The 13,821-nt window shown below is 43.2% G+C and overlaps 1 protein-coding gene across 3 annotated transcripts in view; it reads left to right on the top strand.

The window, feature by feature from the left end:
* The window catches only part of LOC102390493 (CXXC-type zinc finger protein 1), a 65,898-nt gene extending 58,794 nt beyond the window's left edge, over positions 1-7,104 (top strand). The window contains exons 4-7 of one of the 3 annotated variants that reach the window (XM_044936818.2): positions 2,790-2,858; positions 3,229-3,278; positions 3,521-3,610; positions 4,552-7,104. In XM_044936818.2, coding sequence (XP_044792753.2) covers positions 2,790-2,858; positions 3,229-3,278; positions 3,521-3,610; positions 4,552-4,585 — 243 coding nt within the window. In that variant the 3' untranslated portion in view covers positions 4,586-7,104. Of the gene's footprint in view, positions 1-2,765 lie in introns of all 3 variants that reach the window. The other 2 variants (XM_044936817.2, XR_006640647.1) reach the window with 2 other exon arrangements.
* Positions 7,105-13,821: the final 6,717 nt, after the last annotated feature.

The raw sequence follows: 13,821 nt of genomic DNA, 5'->3' as shown, positions 1-13,821 counted from the left end.
TGAGTTTTCCTAATTTGCTGGTATATTGAGTGCAGCACTTTAACAGCTTCATCTTTTAAAGTTTGAGATAGCTCAGCTGGAATTCCATCACCTCCACTAGCTTGGTTCGTGGCAATGCTTCCCAAGGCCCACTTGACTTCATACTCTGGATTTCTGACTGTAGATGAGTGATCACACCATCGTGGTTATCCGGGTCATTAAGACCTTTTTTGTACAGTTTTGTGTATTCTTGCCACCTCTTCTTAATCTATTCTGCTTCTGTTAGGTCCATACTGTTTCTGTCCTTTATTGTGCCCATCTTTCCATGAAATGTTCCCTTGGTATCTCTAATTTTCTTCAAGAGATCTCTAGTCTTTCCCATTCGATTGTTTTCCTCTATTTCTTTGCATTGTTCACTTAAGAAGGTTTTTTTTTTTTTAATTTCTCCTTGTTATTCTTTGGAACTCTGCATTCAGATGGGTATATCTTTCCCTTTCTCCTTTGCCTTTCCCTCCTCTTCTTTTCTCAGCTATTTGTAAAGCCTCCTCAGACAAGCAGTTTGCCTTTTTGCATTTATTTTTCTTGGGAATGGTTTTTGTTACCACCTCCTGTACAGTGTTACAACCTCTGTCCATAGTTCTCTAGGTACTCTGTCTATCAGATCTAACCCCATGAATCTATTTGTCACTTCCACTGTGTAATTATAAGGGATTTGACCTGAATTGCCTAGTGGTTTTCCCTACTTTCTTCAATTTAAGCCTGAATTTGGCAATAAGGAGTTCATGATCTGAGCCACAGTCAGGTCCTGGTCTTGTTTTTGCTGACTGTATAGAGCTTCTCCATCTTTGGCTGCAAAAAATAGAATCAACCTGATTTCGGTGTGGACCATCTGGTGATGTCCATGTGTTGAGTCTTCTCTTGTGTTGTTGGAAGAGGGTGTTTGCTATGAACTGTGTGTTCTCTTGGCAAAACTCAGTTAGCCTTTGTCCTGCTTCATTTTTTACTCCAAGGCCAAACTTGCCCATTACTCCAGGTCTCTTGACTTCCTACTTTTGCATTCCAATCCCCTATGATGAAAAGGATATCTCTTTGTGGTGTTAGTTCTAGAAGGTCTTATAAGTGTTCATAGAACTGTTTGACTTCAGCTTCTTTGGTGTTAGTGATTGGAGCATAGACTTGGATTACTGTAAAGTTGAATGGTTTGCCTTGGAAATGAACAGAGATCATTCTGTCATATTTGAGACTGCACCCAAGTACTGCATTTCAGAGTCTTTTGTTGACTACGGGAGCTACTGCATTTCTTCTAAGGGATTCTTGCCCACGGTAGTAGATATAATGGTCATCTGAATTCAGTTTGCCCATTCCCGTCCATTTTAGTTCACTGATTCCTAAAATGTTGATGTTCACTCTTGTCATCTCATGTTTCACCACATTCAATTTACTTTGTTTCATGGACCTAACATTCCAGATTCCTATGCAATATTGTTCTTTACAGCATCAGAATTTACTTTTACCACCAGACACAGCCACAACTTGGTGTCATTTTCACTTTGGCTCAGCCACTTCTTTCTTCCTGGAGCCATTTCTCCTCTCTTCCTCAGTAGCATATTGGACACCTACCAACCTGGAGGGCTCATCTTCCAGTGTCATATCTTTTTGCCTTCTCATACTATTCATGGGGTTCTCAAGGCAAGAATACTGAAGTGGTTTGCCATTCCTTTCTCCAGTTGACCATGCTTTGTCAGAACTCTCCACCACGACCTGTCTGTCTTAGGTGACCCTGCATGGCATGGCTCATAGTTTCACTGAGTTATGCAAAGTTGTGATCCATGTGATCAGTTTGATTAGTTTTCTGTGATTGTGGTTTTCATTGCAGAGGCCCTGGGATTGTAGTTCTTGCTTCTTCTGTCTGCTCACTGATGGATGAGGATAAAGAGGCTTGTGGAAGCTTCCTGATGGGAGGGACTCTGTGGGGAGAACTGGGTCTTGCTGTGGTGAGCAGGGCCTGCTCAGTAAATCTTTAATCCAATTTTCTGCAGATGCTGGGGCTGTGCTCCCTCTCTGATTATTTGCTTGGCCTGATGTGGCCTAGTCCTGGAGTCTGCAGCCTCTATGGTAGGGCTACAGGCTCTATGGTAAGGGTAAAGGTGACCTCTTCCAAGAGAACTTATGCCAACACACTGTGCCTCCCAGGACTGCTGCTGCCAGCACCCCTAACCCCACAGCAGGCCACTGTAGACCCACTCCTCTGCAGTAGATCCCCAAACACTCACAGGCAAATCTGGCTCAATCTCTTGTGGGGTCACTGCTCCTTTCTCCTGGGTTCTAGTATACACAAAATTTTGTTTGTGCTCTCCAAGAGTCTCTGTTTCCCCCAGTCCTGTGGAAGTTGTATTAATCAAATCCTGATGACCTTCAAAATCAGATTCCCTGGGGATTCCCAGTCCCTTTGCTGGATTGCCAGTTTGGGAAGTCTGATGAAGGGCCTATAACCTTTGGAACAGCTCAAGAACTTCTTTGGTATAATTGTTCTCCAGTTTTGGGGTTGCCCACGCAGCAGCTCTATGGTAGGGCTACAGGCTCTGTGGTAGGGCTAATAGTAGATTCCAACATCCTCCTGTCAATGGTTGTTCAGCAACTAGTTGTGATTTTGGTGTTCTCTCAGGAGAAGATGAGCCCATGTCCTTTTACTCTGCTGTCATGAGTCCAAGCTATGGGAATGGGTGGGGTGGAACAGAAAGGTGCCTGCTACTGTGGCCTGCCATCCCCACTCTGAACTGTTTCAGCGGACCCTCTACTGTCCTATGCAGAACAACAAACATGGTGGTAACAGCATCGACATGCAGATCTTCTGTGTCTCCTGTGGGAAACCCATCAACGTGCGTATTGCCCTGTGCCACATGGAGTGCTGCTTCGCCAGGGTTAGATCTTTGACTGGGGGCAGATGGGGCAAGAGTGTGTTTGGTTGGGTGGGGTCCATGGGGAAGGGGAGCAGGTTTGGTGCTGGGGTATTAGTTGTAGAAGAGAATACAACACTTATCCATGGCTCTACCCATTTATGCTTATTTTCCATCACCAGTATAAGGGCCAAGATTTGGGCATCAACCACTGGTGGCGAGAGGGACATTGACCATGCTTATAGGCACATGGGGTCAACAAGGGACAAAAGTGTTGTTTGGGGCTTTGTCATGTGAGTGTATGCAGTGTATGTCCATAGTTCCTTCCATTTGTACTCTTTTTCTCTCCAAGTATGAACACAAATCATCCATCAGGTCCATGTACCCGACTTGCATTGAGGGGTGAGTGTGGGTGCTACTCAGGGTCAAAGGCATCATGTGGACAGGATCAGGAGCAGGGTGGGCAAGATGAAGATCAGGATGTGGGTGGGCTCGGAGGCAGAGTTGGGTGAATTAAGGGCAGAATTTCGGTGGGGAGCCACCAGAGAAGCCCACTTGGGTGAGCTGGGCATCAACAAAGTGTGGGCATCGATCAGGGTGGAACCACCCTGATCCTTAGCACCTCACTTTCAATCTCTCCCCAGAGCCACAAGGCTCTTCTGTGATGTTTACAACCCACAGAGTGAGAGGTACTGCAAGCAACTCCAGGTGTTAGGCCCCAAGCAGTGCTCGGGGTGAGACTTCTTTCTCGTGACCCTCCATTCCTCCCCTTCTCCCTACCTGACCACCTTCTTCTTCTGGTTCTCCATGCTTGAAATGTCTGTTATTCCTTCTTCCTGACTGCCTTCATACCTCCTGACCAACCTCTGTGGGTCCCCTCCTCTCTTCCTGACCTTCCCTATACTCCCCCCTACTTCTTACTGCTCAGTCATATACTGGTCTCACTTTTTTCTCTGCCTGGCTGCTGTTTCTTTATTGATAAGCTCCTTGCCTGACCACAACCCCACAACATTTCTCTCTCTTATTGCCTAACCTCCATTCCTCTGCTCCTCACTGTGTAACCATTCCCTGTTCCTCCTGTCTCCTTGCTTGTCCATCTACTTTCTTTTCCAAGCCCCTGCCTGACATTCCACCCCCAATCATCCCCAAAAGGCCACCCTCAATTCCTCTCTTTTGAATTTCTGACTTCCCTTCATTCTTATTCTCACTGCCTGACTTCCCTAGTCACCTTTGCCCTGCTTCCAAAGTCTCTTCTTCTTCCTTGTTTGATCAGCTCTCATCCCCCCCCCCACACTGCTGACCCCATTCCTCACCTCCTCCATGTATTATCAACCTCCATTCATTTACTTCTCCCTGTCAGACCTCCCCTCCATCCTTCCTTTCCTTCCTGTTTGATCTCTTTCTACTCTTCCATCCTTCCTACCTGATCACCCCCTTTCCTACATCCCAGCTTAACTTCTTCCTCCATCCTCCATGCTTGATCATACCCCCTTTGACCCCTTCTTCTTTACCTAGTAATCACTGAATTCCTCTCTTCCTTTCTGCTAGGTTGCTTCCCATCCCTCTCCTTCTGCCTGACTGCCCTCTAATCCCCCTCTTCCTCTCATTTTACCTGCCTGATCCCCCTCCATAGCCACCCCGCTCCATACCTCATCATCATTCTTTCTGCCCACAGGTTCCAGATGATGAGGTGTGCAGTTGTTCACTAGTGCACAATGTCTTTGAGGTCACTAATGATTTCTGTTATCTCCCCAAACGCTTCTGCAACCTCCACTATTGCTGGGAAAAGCTGAGGTGTGCTGAGGTGGACCTAGAGTGTGTTCATGCGGTAGGTTACAAGGCTGAGTGTGGCTGAGGAGCAGCATGGGATCCTAGAAGCCCCTTCTCACAATGAGCCCCCATGGTTGTACAAGCTGGAATAGCTGGTTGAGCAGGAACACAAGGTGCACACAGCCATGATGAATCGGACAGGGCTACTGGCCCTGATGCTTCACCAGACAATCTAGCATGATCCACTCACCACTGACCTACGCTCCAGAGTAGACAGCTGAGTTCTGCTCAACTGAGGTCCTGTGCCTGACACCTGGTACAAGGGGCCATTCTATGAACTTCTCGCACACCTGTTCCTCTTTCTCAGGGCATATCAAAGTTTCTCTGTGCTTCTCTGTTCCCCGTTTAGTATCCTGTCTCTACGCCTCCTTAAGGTGGACTGGTCTTTAAAATTTCCCCATTTCTGTCCTTTCTTTTATCCCCCTCTCTCTTTCCTGAACCTGGGCAGGGCCAGAGCGTCTGCCCTGCCCTCATCTCCCACTATCCAGAGTTTTGTTTAGAAACTTTAGAATAACAAGAGATTTTAATATCTGCTGGTAGTTCGTAAGCAGTCTCTGTGTCCACAAACCCAATTTCAAATGTCCGATGGTGGTGGGTGAAAATGCAGCTTTACTTGGGGGTCAGGCTACAGAACCCATTTGGAGTTGGCTGTGAAATAATGCACACTGTGCTCGGTGGGTCCTCCTCTCTCAAGGGAGATATGACCTTATGAAAGGGGTGCCAGCGACCCTGAGTCCCTCATGCAAGGCCATCAGGTATATCGTTGTCACTTGCTTAGTACACTTTGAACAACTTCTGTATAATTATTGGTATTCTCCAGGCCAGAGGTGCTGCAAAAATGTTGCAGTGGGGGAAATAGGTGATGTTTCCACTTTGGGACACTGAGGAGAGTTCAAGGTGTCATGGCGATTATGCCCTTGCCCCTGCCCATCTTATTCCACCTCTTACCATACCATAAGGTCCCAGCCCTTTCTGTCAGCCTTGGCTCCTGTCAGTGCATTCCTGGTCTATGTCTCCCCGCAACCCCCTCCCCAGACCTCCATCCTGTCTCGTTTCCCTCCTCCCACTACCCTGCTCTGGGTATACCCTTTCCACCTGGCTCTGCCCACTGAACACCTGTAGGGTTGCCAGAAGAGGATTGAGACCTCTGCCACATCTGCCTTTGCCAGCCCTGACCAGGCTAGTGGAGGTGTGTCCAGTAAGGCTGCCTGTGGGGAATGGTATGCCTCAAATGAGAGAATTGAACTACTCTTCCTGTTCTTTTTATATTCACTAGTCCCTTAGAGTTTTGTTTTGTTTTAGTGTTTTTCACTATTTTCTCCCTGGGGACTCACACATTTCACCTAAATGTTTCAGGATGTGCTCTAGACTTACACCTGGTATTCCACCATAACTAGTATATTAGTTATCTAATGCACTACCTATCTGGTGCCATATCTCCTTTTTTATTCCTAGTATTGTTTTTTTTTTCTTTTTTTAACTTGATCATATTTCCAGGAGCTAATCCCTATAAATAATTATAAGATTAGCTTTTAGTTTTATTTATACTCCCTAAGTTTATATTTATGTAAACTTTCATTTTATTAATTACCACCCTGATTTCTTTGTTTTCTGTTTCATTTTCTTTGTGTTTGCTTCATTTTGTTCTTTTTCTGACTTCTTGAATTGAATTCCTAACTTGATTATTTTTTGGTTTTCCAGTCTTTTATAATAGTAAAGGAACTGAAACTATACACTTTTTTCTAATGTAGCTGTATCTCATAAATCTAGTCTGAAAAGTGCAAGTTCAGAATTGATTTCTCACTCTGATTCTAGCTATTAAGGAATGTTTCTTAGTTTCTAATTGGTTACAGTAGTTTTGGCTATCTTTCCTTTCTACTTTTATAATTATGGTTTTACTGTGATCAGAGAATGTAGCTTGTTGAATCTGAACTCAAAATATTACTCAAGATTTTCTTTGTGGCCCAGATTACTCAAGTGAGTTTTGTAAAACTTTCATGGATGTGAGAAAATATATTTTCTGTTAGGTACAGATTACTCATTAGGACTTTTCAATCTAGTTTGTTGATTACCACTTCTTTGCTCTGACTTTTTGTCTTTTTGTCTGCTCCAGCAGTTATGTTATCAAAAGATGGAATAAATGTTATAATACTTTAAAACAAATTTGTCTTTGTAGTTCTCTTTTTGCCTGGTAGAGGTGGGAAATCCTAAAGTACGTATCTTAAAATATTTTGCACAATGCCACTATGTGTTTTTGTTTGTTTTGCTTGTTGAGTCCTTTTGACTTTGAATTTACTTTGCCAAGTACATCATCACTGCTTCTTTTATTTTGCAGCCACTAACCTTACGTGTGGGCTTCCCAGGTGACTCAGTGGTAAAGAATCCACCAGCAATGCAAGAGAGATGGGTTCGATCCCTGGGTAGGGAAGATCCCCTGGAGTAGGAAATGGCACTCCACTCCAGTATTCTTGCCTGAAAAATTCCATGGACAGAGGAGCCAGGTGGGCTACCATCCATGGACTCTCAAAGAGTCAGACACGACTGAGCAACCGAGGATGCACAACCTTGTGTATCCTTGCCTAAACCTTATTTTGTATTTTTTCTTTGTTTAAGATATACTTCTTTTAACTATATATAAGTATATATTTTTTTGCTCTCATCTCACACTGTGTCGTGAGATTCAGTCCATTTAAATTTGTATAAATATGATAATCTTTTGTATTCTATTCTCCTTATCAATTTTACTGTTTCCTAAATGCAACATTTTTTCTTTTCTTCTTCCTAATAACTTAATGATGTTTCTGTTCATTTTTGTCCCTCCCCCTTACCTCACTAATACTTTTTATGTTTACTAATTGTGCAATTATATATTTTGTTATTTCTAACAGGTGTTATTTATGTTTTCTCTATTATTTGATCAGAATATAACTAACCTTACTTTGTAGAGAAGGATACTCTGTCTTCCATATTTGCATCAGGAAGATGAACAGTATTAATTTTGGGATTTCTCTAGAAACATTTAAACTGCTATTTCAAGACTGTATTTTTCTTAGGTTAAGTCAATTCTGCTTTAAGAAAACTTACTTAGTATTTGTATTCAAAGTTCCCAGTCACTTTATTTATCATAATTTGACTCTAACTATATGAACGTGCACTTGAGGGTGTGTGTTTTACCACAACAGTTATTGCTAACCATTGTTTCACTTTCTTGAGATTTATCTTCTGATTCAGTATTCATTTATTTAGAATACTTCTTTTAGTGTTTTCATCAAATAGAATAAATTGGTGGGATAGTCTTCAAATTATTTAATGTCTGAACTTGTTGTTCTTTTGCTCTAAGGAATGTTGTCTTGGAAGGAGGTATAGGATCTCTGCATTAGAGTCCTTCTTTTTAATTACACTTTTTATTTTGTATTGGAGTATAGCAGATTAACAATCGGAGAAGGCAATGGCAACTCACTCCAGTACTCTTGCCTGGAAAATCCCATGGGCGGAGGAGCCTGGTAGGCTGCAGTCCGTGGGGTCACTAAGAGTCGGACACGACTGAGTGACTTCACGTTCACTTTTCACTTGCATGCATTGGAGAAGGAAATGGCAACCCACTCCAGTGTTCTTGCCTGGAGAATCCCAGGGACGGGGGAGCCTGGTGGGCTGCCATCTATGGGGTCGCACAGAGTCGGACACGACTGAAGCGACTTGGCAGCAGCAGCAGCAGATTAACAATGTTGTGATAGTTTCAGGTGGAAAACAAATGGACTCAGCCATACATATATATGTATCCAAGAGTCCTTTATTGATGGCCTATGAGAAGTGGCTTCTAAGATGGCTCCCAATGATCCCAGACTCCTGGTATTCAAGGCTTTGTGTAATTCCTTCCATTTGTGTAACTCACTTCTAAGCAGTAGCAAACCTTTAACATTGAGGAGATGCCACCTTCGTGATTAGCTGACAAGAGATTGTAGGTACTGTCTTGCTAACAGGCTCTCTTCCTTGTGGACTTAGTGAACCAACTTGCCATGTTGGGGAGGCCTATATAGCAGGGAACTCAGGGTTGCCTTTGACAAATAGTATGAAACTGAGGCTCTCAGTCTAACAGCCCAAATGAACTGGATCCTGCAAACCACCACATAAATGAGCTTGGAAGAACATCCTTCCCCAGGTGAGCCCTCAGATGAGGCCCCAAGCCTAGCTGAGACCTTGATTGCAGCCACATGAGAGACCCTGAAACAGAGGATCAAGCTATGCTGTGCCTAGGATTTTGACCCACCTAAACTATGAGATAATCAGTGCGTGTTGTTTTAGACAACTAAGTTTATGGGAATGTGGAGACAGACAGATAGGGACTGGAGGGTCAGTGATTTTGTGAAAGATACTAGGTTGGTTTCTGAAATGAAAGCCATAGCATCTATCAGGAAAGTTCAGTGTTTGGCTGATCCAGGAGTCAGTTTTATAAACTATGTGGGTCATTAATTGGCAGTCTGGGAAGATGGACAATTGGAAACCCGCATGGGATGTGGCACTGCTGTACTTGGTTGGTTATTATTATTCAATGTTGTCATAGTCATCACTGTGGATTAATAATATGAGGAGCCTGGCCATTCAAGTGATTAGGGGACTTTGAAGTGTCCTCTGGCAGTCCCTGTAGTCCATCCATGGATGGATTCTGCTGGTCAGTGATTGATTGGCAGCGAGAGGAATCAGGGGCATAGTGCCAGGGAGGTGAGGTGTACAGAGACCTATTTTTTTTTGAGTTGGTCAGTCACTGGGGGACTTGGTGCACACCTGGATTCCAGTGTCTAAGAAAGGAGAGAGGATGAGTTTGAGTTTTCGCCTCTGTCAGAAGAGGGAAATTTAGGCAGATTGCTGTGGATGTGCACTGAAATATGCAGAAGCTCAGTTTATGCCCACAAGATGTCCTCCTTCAGCCTGAGCATTTTGACGACAATGCATAATAGGAATATTGTTTATTGGGAGCTGACCCAGTAAGGGGTTCAGAATCACAGACTGACTTTGAAGTCAGCTGATCTTGGCTTCAGTATTTCCTGGTCTTTCTACTTGCTAGTAGTGTGACCTTAGGATAACTAACTTAGCCTCACTGTGCTTCAACAGCTTCTGCTGTCAAATGGTGCTAATGATAATCATTGTCACGTAGCTGGCAAGGTTACAGTGAAAATTAAATGAGGTACCTGATATTGATCAGCAGGGCCTCAGGGCAGGGCAAGTGTGTCACAGGAGGGGCAGATTCCAGCCTTGTTGCCCCTGAGATAAATCACCATTCCACTGTTGAGCATGAGTACCACCTGGCTGGTGTCCCACATCCAGAGCCCTGCCTATTTCAGTGAAAAATGTGATGTAGTTGATGGAGGAACAGTGAGATGAAGGGTGAGCCCCATAGCCTGGGAGAGGGGGAGGTCCAGGGTGTCTGCAGGCAGCAATGTCCAGGTAGGGGTGACCACCAGCCCCAGCCTGGGAGACATTGCCCCCTGATGTCCAGCACTCCCCACTGGCTCTTTGCAAATGCTCAGCTGATCACCACCAGATCTTCCATTTTCGTGATCCTTGGGGATTTGCTAATTTCCCCTCTACGCTGATGTAGGGCAGAAAATCCCCCCGCCTTTTTTTGGAACTTAGAGGATGGCTAGGTAGTAGGGTGAGCACAGTCTCTAGGGCCCTTCTAGTTCTTCCTCTTCTTCTCAAAAATGAATAAAGTGGCCTGAGAAGGTACATGAGTTGGCCACGTTCCTGGGGTTGTGACAGTAATGGACTGGAGCAAGGTCTCCTGACTGTGTCCTCCACCCTCCCCACACTCCAGCCAAGACCAGCTTTCCCACTAAAAGTTCCCCTTGAAATTGTGCAAACAGAGGAGGATGAGGGAGTCAGACCCTGCCCCACAGCTCCCTTCTTCTGACAGTCCTGAGTCTGCTGTCAACCCAGAGACAGGCTGGTTGTCACAGAGGCTCAGTGAGATAGTATATATTATAAAACTGCATTACTTAATTTTGTTTATTATATGGATATGAAAGTTACATGTATTTTATCATATAAATTCATATATGTATATAAAATGTATATTTATATATATGGTTATATAAAAATAGTTTTATTTTTGTTAACAGGAAGTCATACGCTCTAAGTAGAAAGAAGAAAATTAAAGTGACCTCTAAGTCTATTATCACCTAACTATCAATTCTATTAACATTTTGATGTTTATGGTTTCAGACTTTTTTTCCTGGTATGTGCATGTGTGTCTGTTAATGAGTATTTAATATATTATTAATATATGCACACTTGGTTTATATGAAAACTAGAATTGTTTGTTTACCTTCAATTTTTGCTCTTTAGACTAACTTAAACATTTCTCCATGTTGGCAAATATTTTTGTATACAATATTAACAGTTGCATAATATTGAGTTTTTGCATGTATCATCATTTTTATAACCAATATACTGTTAATATAGGCATCATTTTAGGAATCAGTGAACTAAAATAGACTGGAATGGGTGAAATTTAACTCAGATGATCATTATATCTAACACAGTGGGCAAGAATCCCTTAGAAGAAATGGAGTAGCCCTCATAGTCAATAGTCTAATGTGCAGTACGTGGATGCAATCTCAAAAATGACAGAATAATCTCTGTTTGTTTCAAGGCATACAGTCAGTATCACAGTAATCCAAGTCTATGCCCCAACCAGCAATGCTGAAGAAGCTGAAGTTGAACAGTTCTATGAAGACCTATAAGACCTCCTAGAACTAACACCCAAGAAAGATGTTCTTTTCATTATAGGGGACTGGAATGCAAAAGCAGGAAGTCAAGAGATACCTGGAGTAACAGGCTAATTTGGCCTTGAAGGACAAAACAAAGCAGGGCAAAGGCTGACAGAGTTTTGCCAAGAAAACACACTGCTCATAGCAAACACCCTCTTCCAACAACACAAGAGAAGACTCTACACATGGACATCACCAGATGGTCAACACCGAAATCAGATTGATTATATTCTTTGCAGCCAAAGATGGAGAAGCTCTATAGAGTCAGCAAAAACAAGACTGGGAGCTGACTGTGGCTCAGATCATGAACTCCTTATTGCCAAATTCAGACTTATATGGAAGAAAGTAGGGAAAACCACTAGACCATTCAGGTATGACCTAAATCAAATCCCTTACGATTGTAGAGTAGAAGTGACATATAGAGTCAAGGGATTAGACCTGATAGACAGAGTGCCTGAAGAACTATGGACAGAGGTTCGTGACATTGTACAGGAGGCACTGATCAAGACCATCCCCAAGTAAAAGAAATGCAAAAAGGCAAAATGGTAGTCTGAGGAAGCCTTACAAATAGCTGAGAAAAGAAAAGAAGCTAAAGGCAAAGGAGAAAAGGAAAGATATACCCACTTGAATGCAGAGTTCCAAAGAATAGCAAGGAGACATAAGAAAGCCTTCCTCAGTGATCAATGCAAAGAAATAGAGGAAAACAATAGAATGGGAAAGACTTGAGATCTCGTCAAGAAAATTAGAGATACCAAGAGAACATTTCATGCAAAGATGGGCACAATAAAGGACAGAAATGGTATGGACCTAACAGAAGCAGAAGATATTAAAAAGAGGTGGCAAGAATACAAAGAAGAACTATACAAAAAAGATCTTCATGAACCAGATAACCACGGTGGTAATGATCACTCACCTAGAGCCAGACATCCTGGAGTGTGAAGTCAAGTGGACCTTAGGAAGCATCACTATGAACAAAGCTAGTGGAGGTGATGGAGTTCCAGTTGAGCTATTTCAAATCCTAAAAGATGATGCTGTGAAAGTGCTGCACTCAAATGCCAGCAAATTTGGAAAACTCAGTAGTGGCCACAGGACTGGAAAAGGTCAGTTTTCATTCGAATCCCAAAGAAAAGCAATGCCAAAGAATGTTCAAACCACTGCACAATTGCACTCATCTCCCAGGCTAGCAAAGTTACACTCGAAAATTCTCCAAGCCAGGCTTCAACTGTACATGAACTGTGAACTTCCAGATGTTCCAGCTGGATTTAGAAAAGGCAGACGAACCAGAGATCAAATTGCAACATCCGTCGGATCATAGAAAAGGCAAGAGTTCCAGAAAAACATCTACTTCTGCTTTATTGACTATGCTATAAAGCCTTTGACTGTGCGGATCACAGCTAACTGGAAAATTCCTCAAGAGATGGGAATAGCAGACCACCTGACCTGCTTTCTGAGAAATCTGTACGCAGGTCGAGAAGCAACAGTTAGAACTGGACATGGAACAACAGACTGGTTCCAAATAGGAAAAGGAGTACGTCAAGGCTGTATATTGTCACACTGCTTATTTAACTTCTATGCAGAGTACATCATGGGAAATGCCTGGCTGGATGAAGCACAAACTAGAATCAAGATTGCCAGGAGAAATATCAATAACTTCAGATGCGCAAATTACACCACCCTTAAGGCAGAAACCAAAGAGTAGAGAGCCTCTTGATGAAAGTGGAAAAGGAGAGTGAAAAAGCTGGCTTAAAACTCAACATCCAAAAAATGAAGTTCATGGCATCCTGTCCCATCACTTCATGGCAAATAGATGGGGGAACAGTGGAAACAGCAAGAGACTTTCTTTTCTTGGGCTCCAAAATCACAGCAGATGGTGACTGAAGCCATAAAATTCAAAAACGTTTGCTCCTTGGAAGAAAAGCTATGACAATCCAAGAGAGCATATTAAAAATCAGAGACATTACTTTGCCTACAAAGGTCTGTCTAGTCGAAGCTATGGTTTTTCCAGTAGTCAGTCATGTATGGATGTGAGAGTTGGACCATAAAGAGAGCTGAGGGGCAGAGAATTGATGCTTTTGAACTGTGTGGTGTTGGAGAAGACTCTTGAGAGTCCCTTGGACTGCCAGGAGATCCAACCAGTCAATCCTAAAGGAAATGAGTCCTGAATATTCATTAGAAGGACTGATGCTGCAGCTGAAACTCCAATACTTTGACCACTGGATGTGAATAACTGACTCATTAGAAAAGACCCTGTTGCTGGGAAAGATTGAAGTCTATAGGAGAAGGGGACAACAGAGGATGAGATGGTTGGATGGCATCACCAACTCGATGGACATGAGTTGGAGCAAGCC

The sequence above is a fragment of the Bubalus bubalis genome, chromosome X (assembly GCF_019923935.1).
Source record: "Bubalus bubalis isolate 160015118507 breed Murrah chromosome X, NDDB_SH_1, whole genome shotgun sequence".
NCBI classification, from domain to species: Eukaryota; Metazoa; Chordata; class Mammalia; order Artiodactyla; family Bovidae; genus Bubalus; species Bubalus bubalis.
Note: the sequence above shows the minus strand (reverse complement) of the source record. Positions and strands in the feature narration are given on the sequence as shown.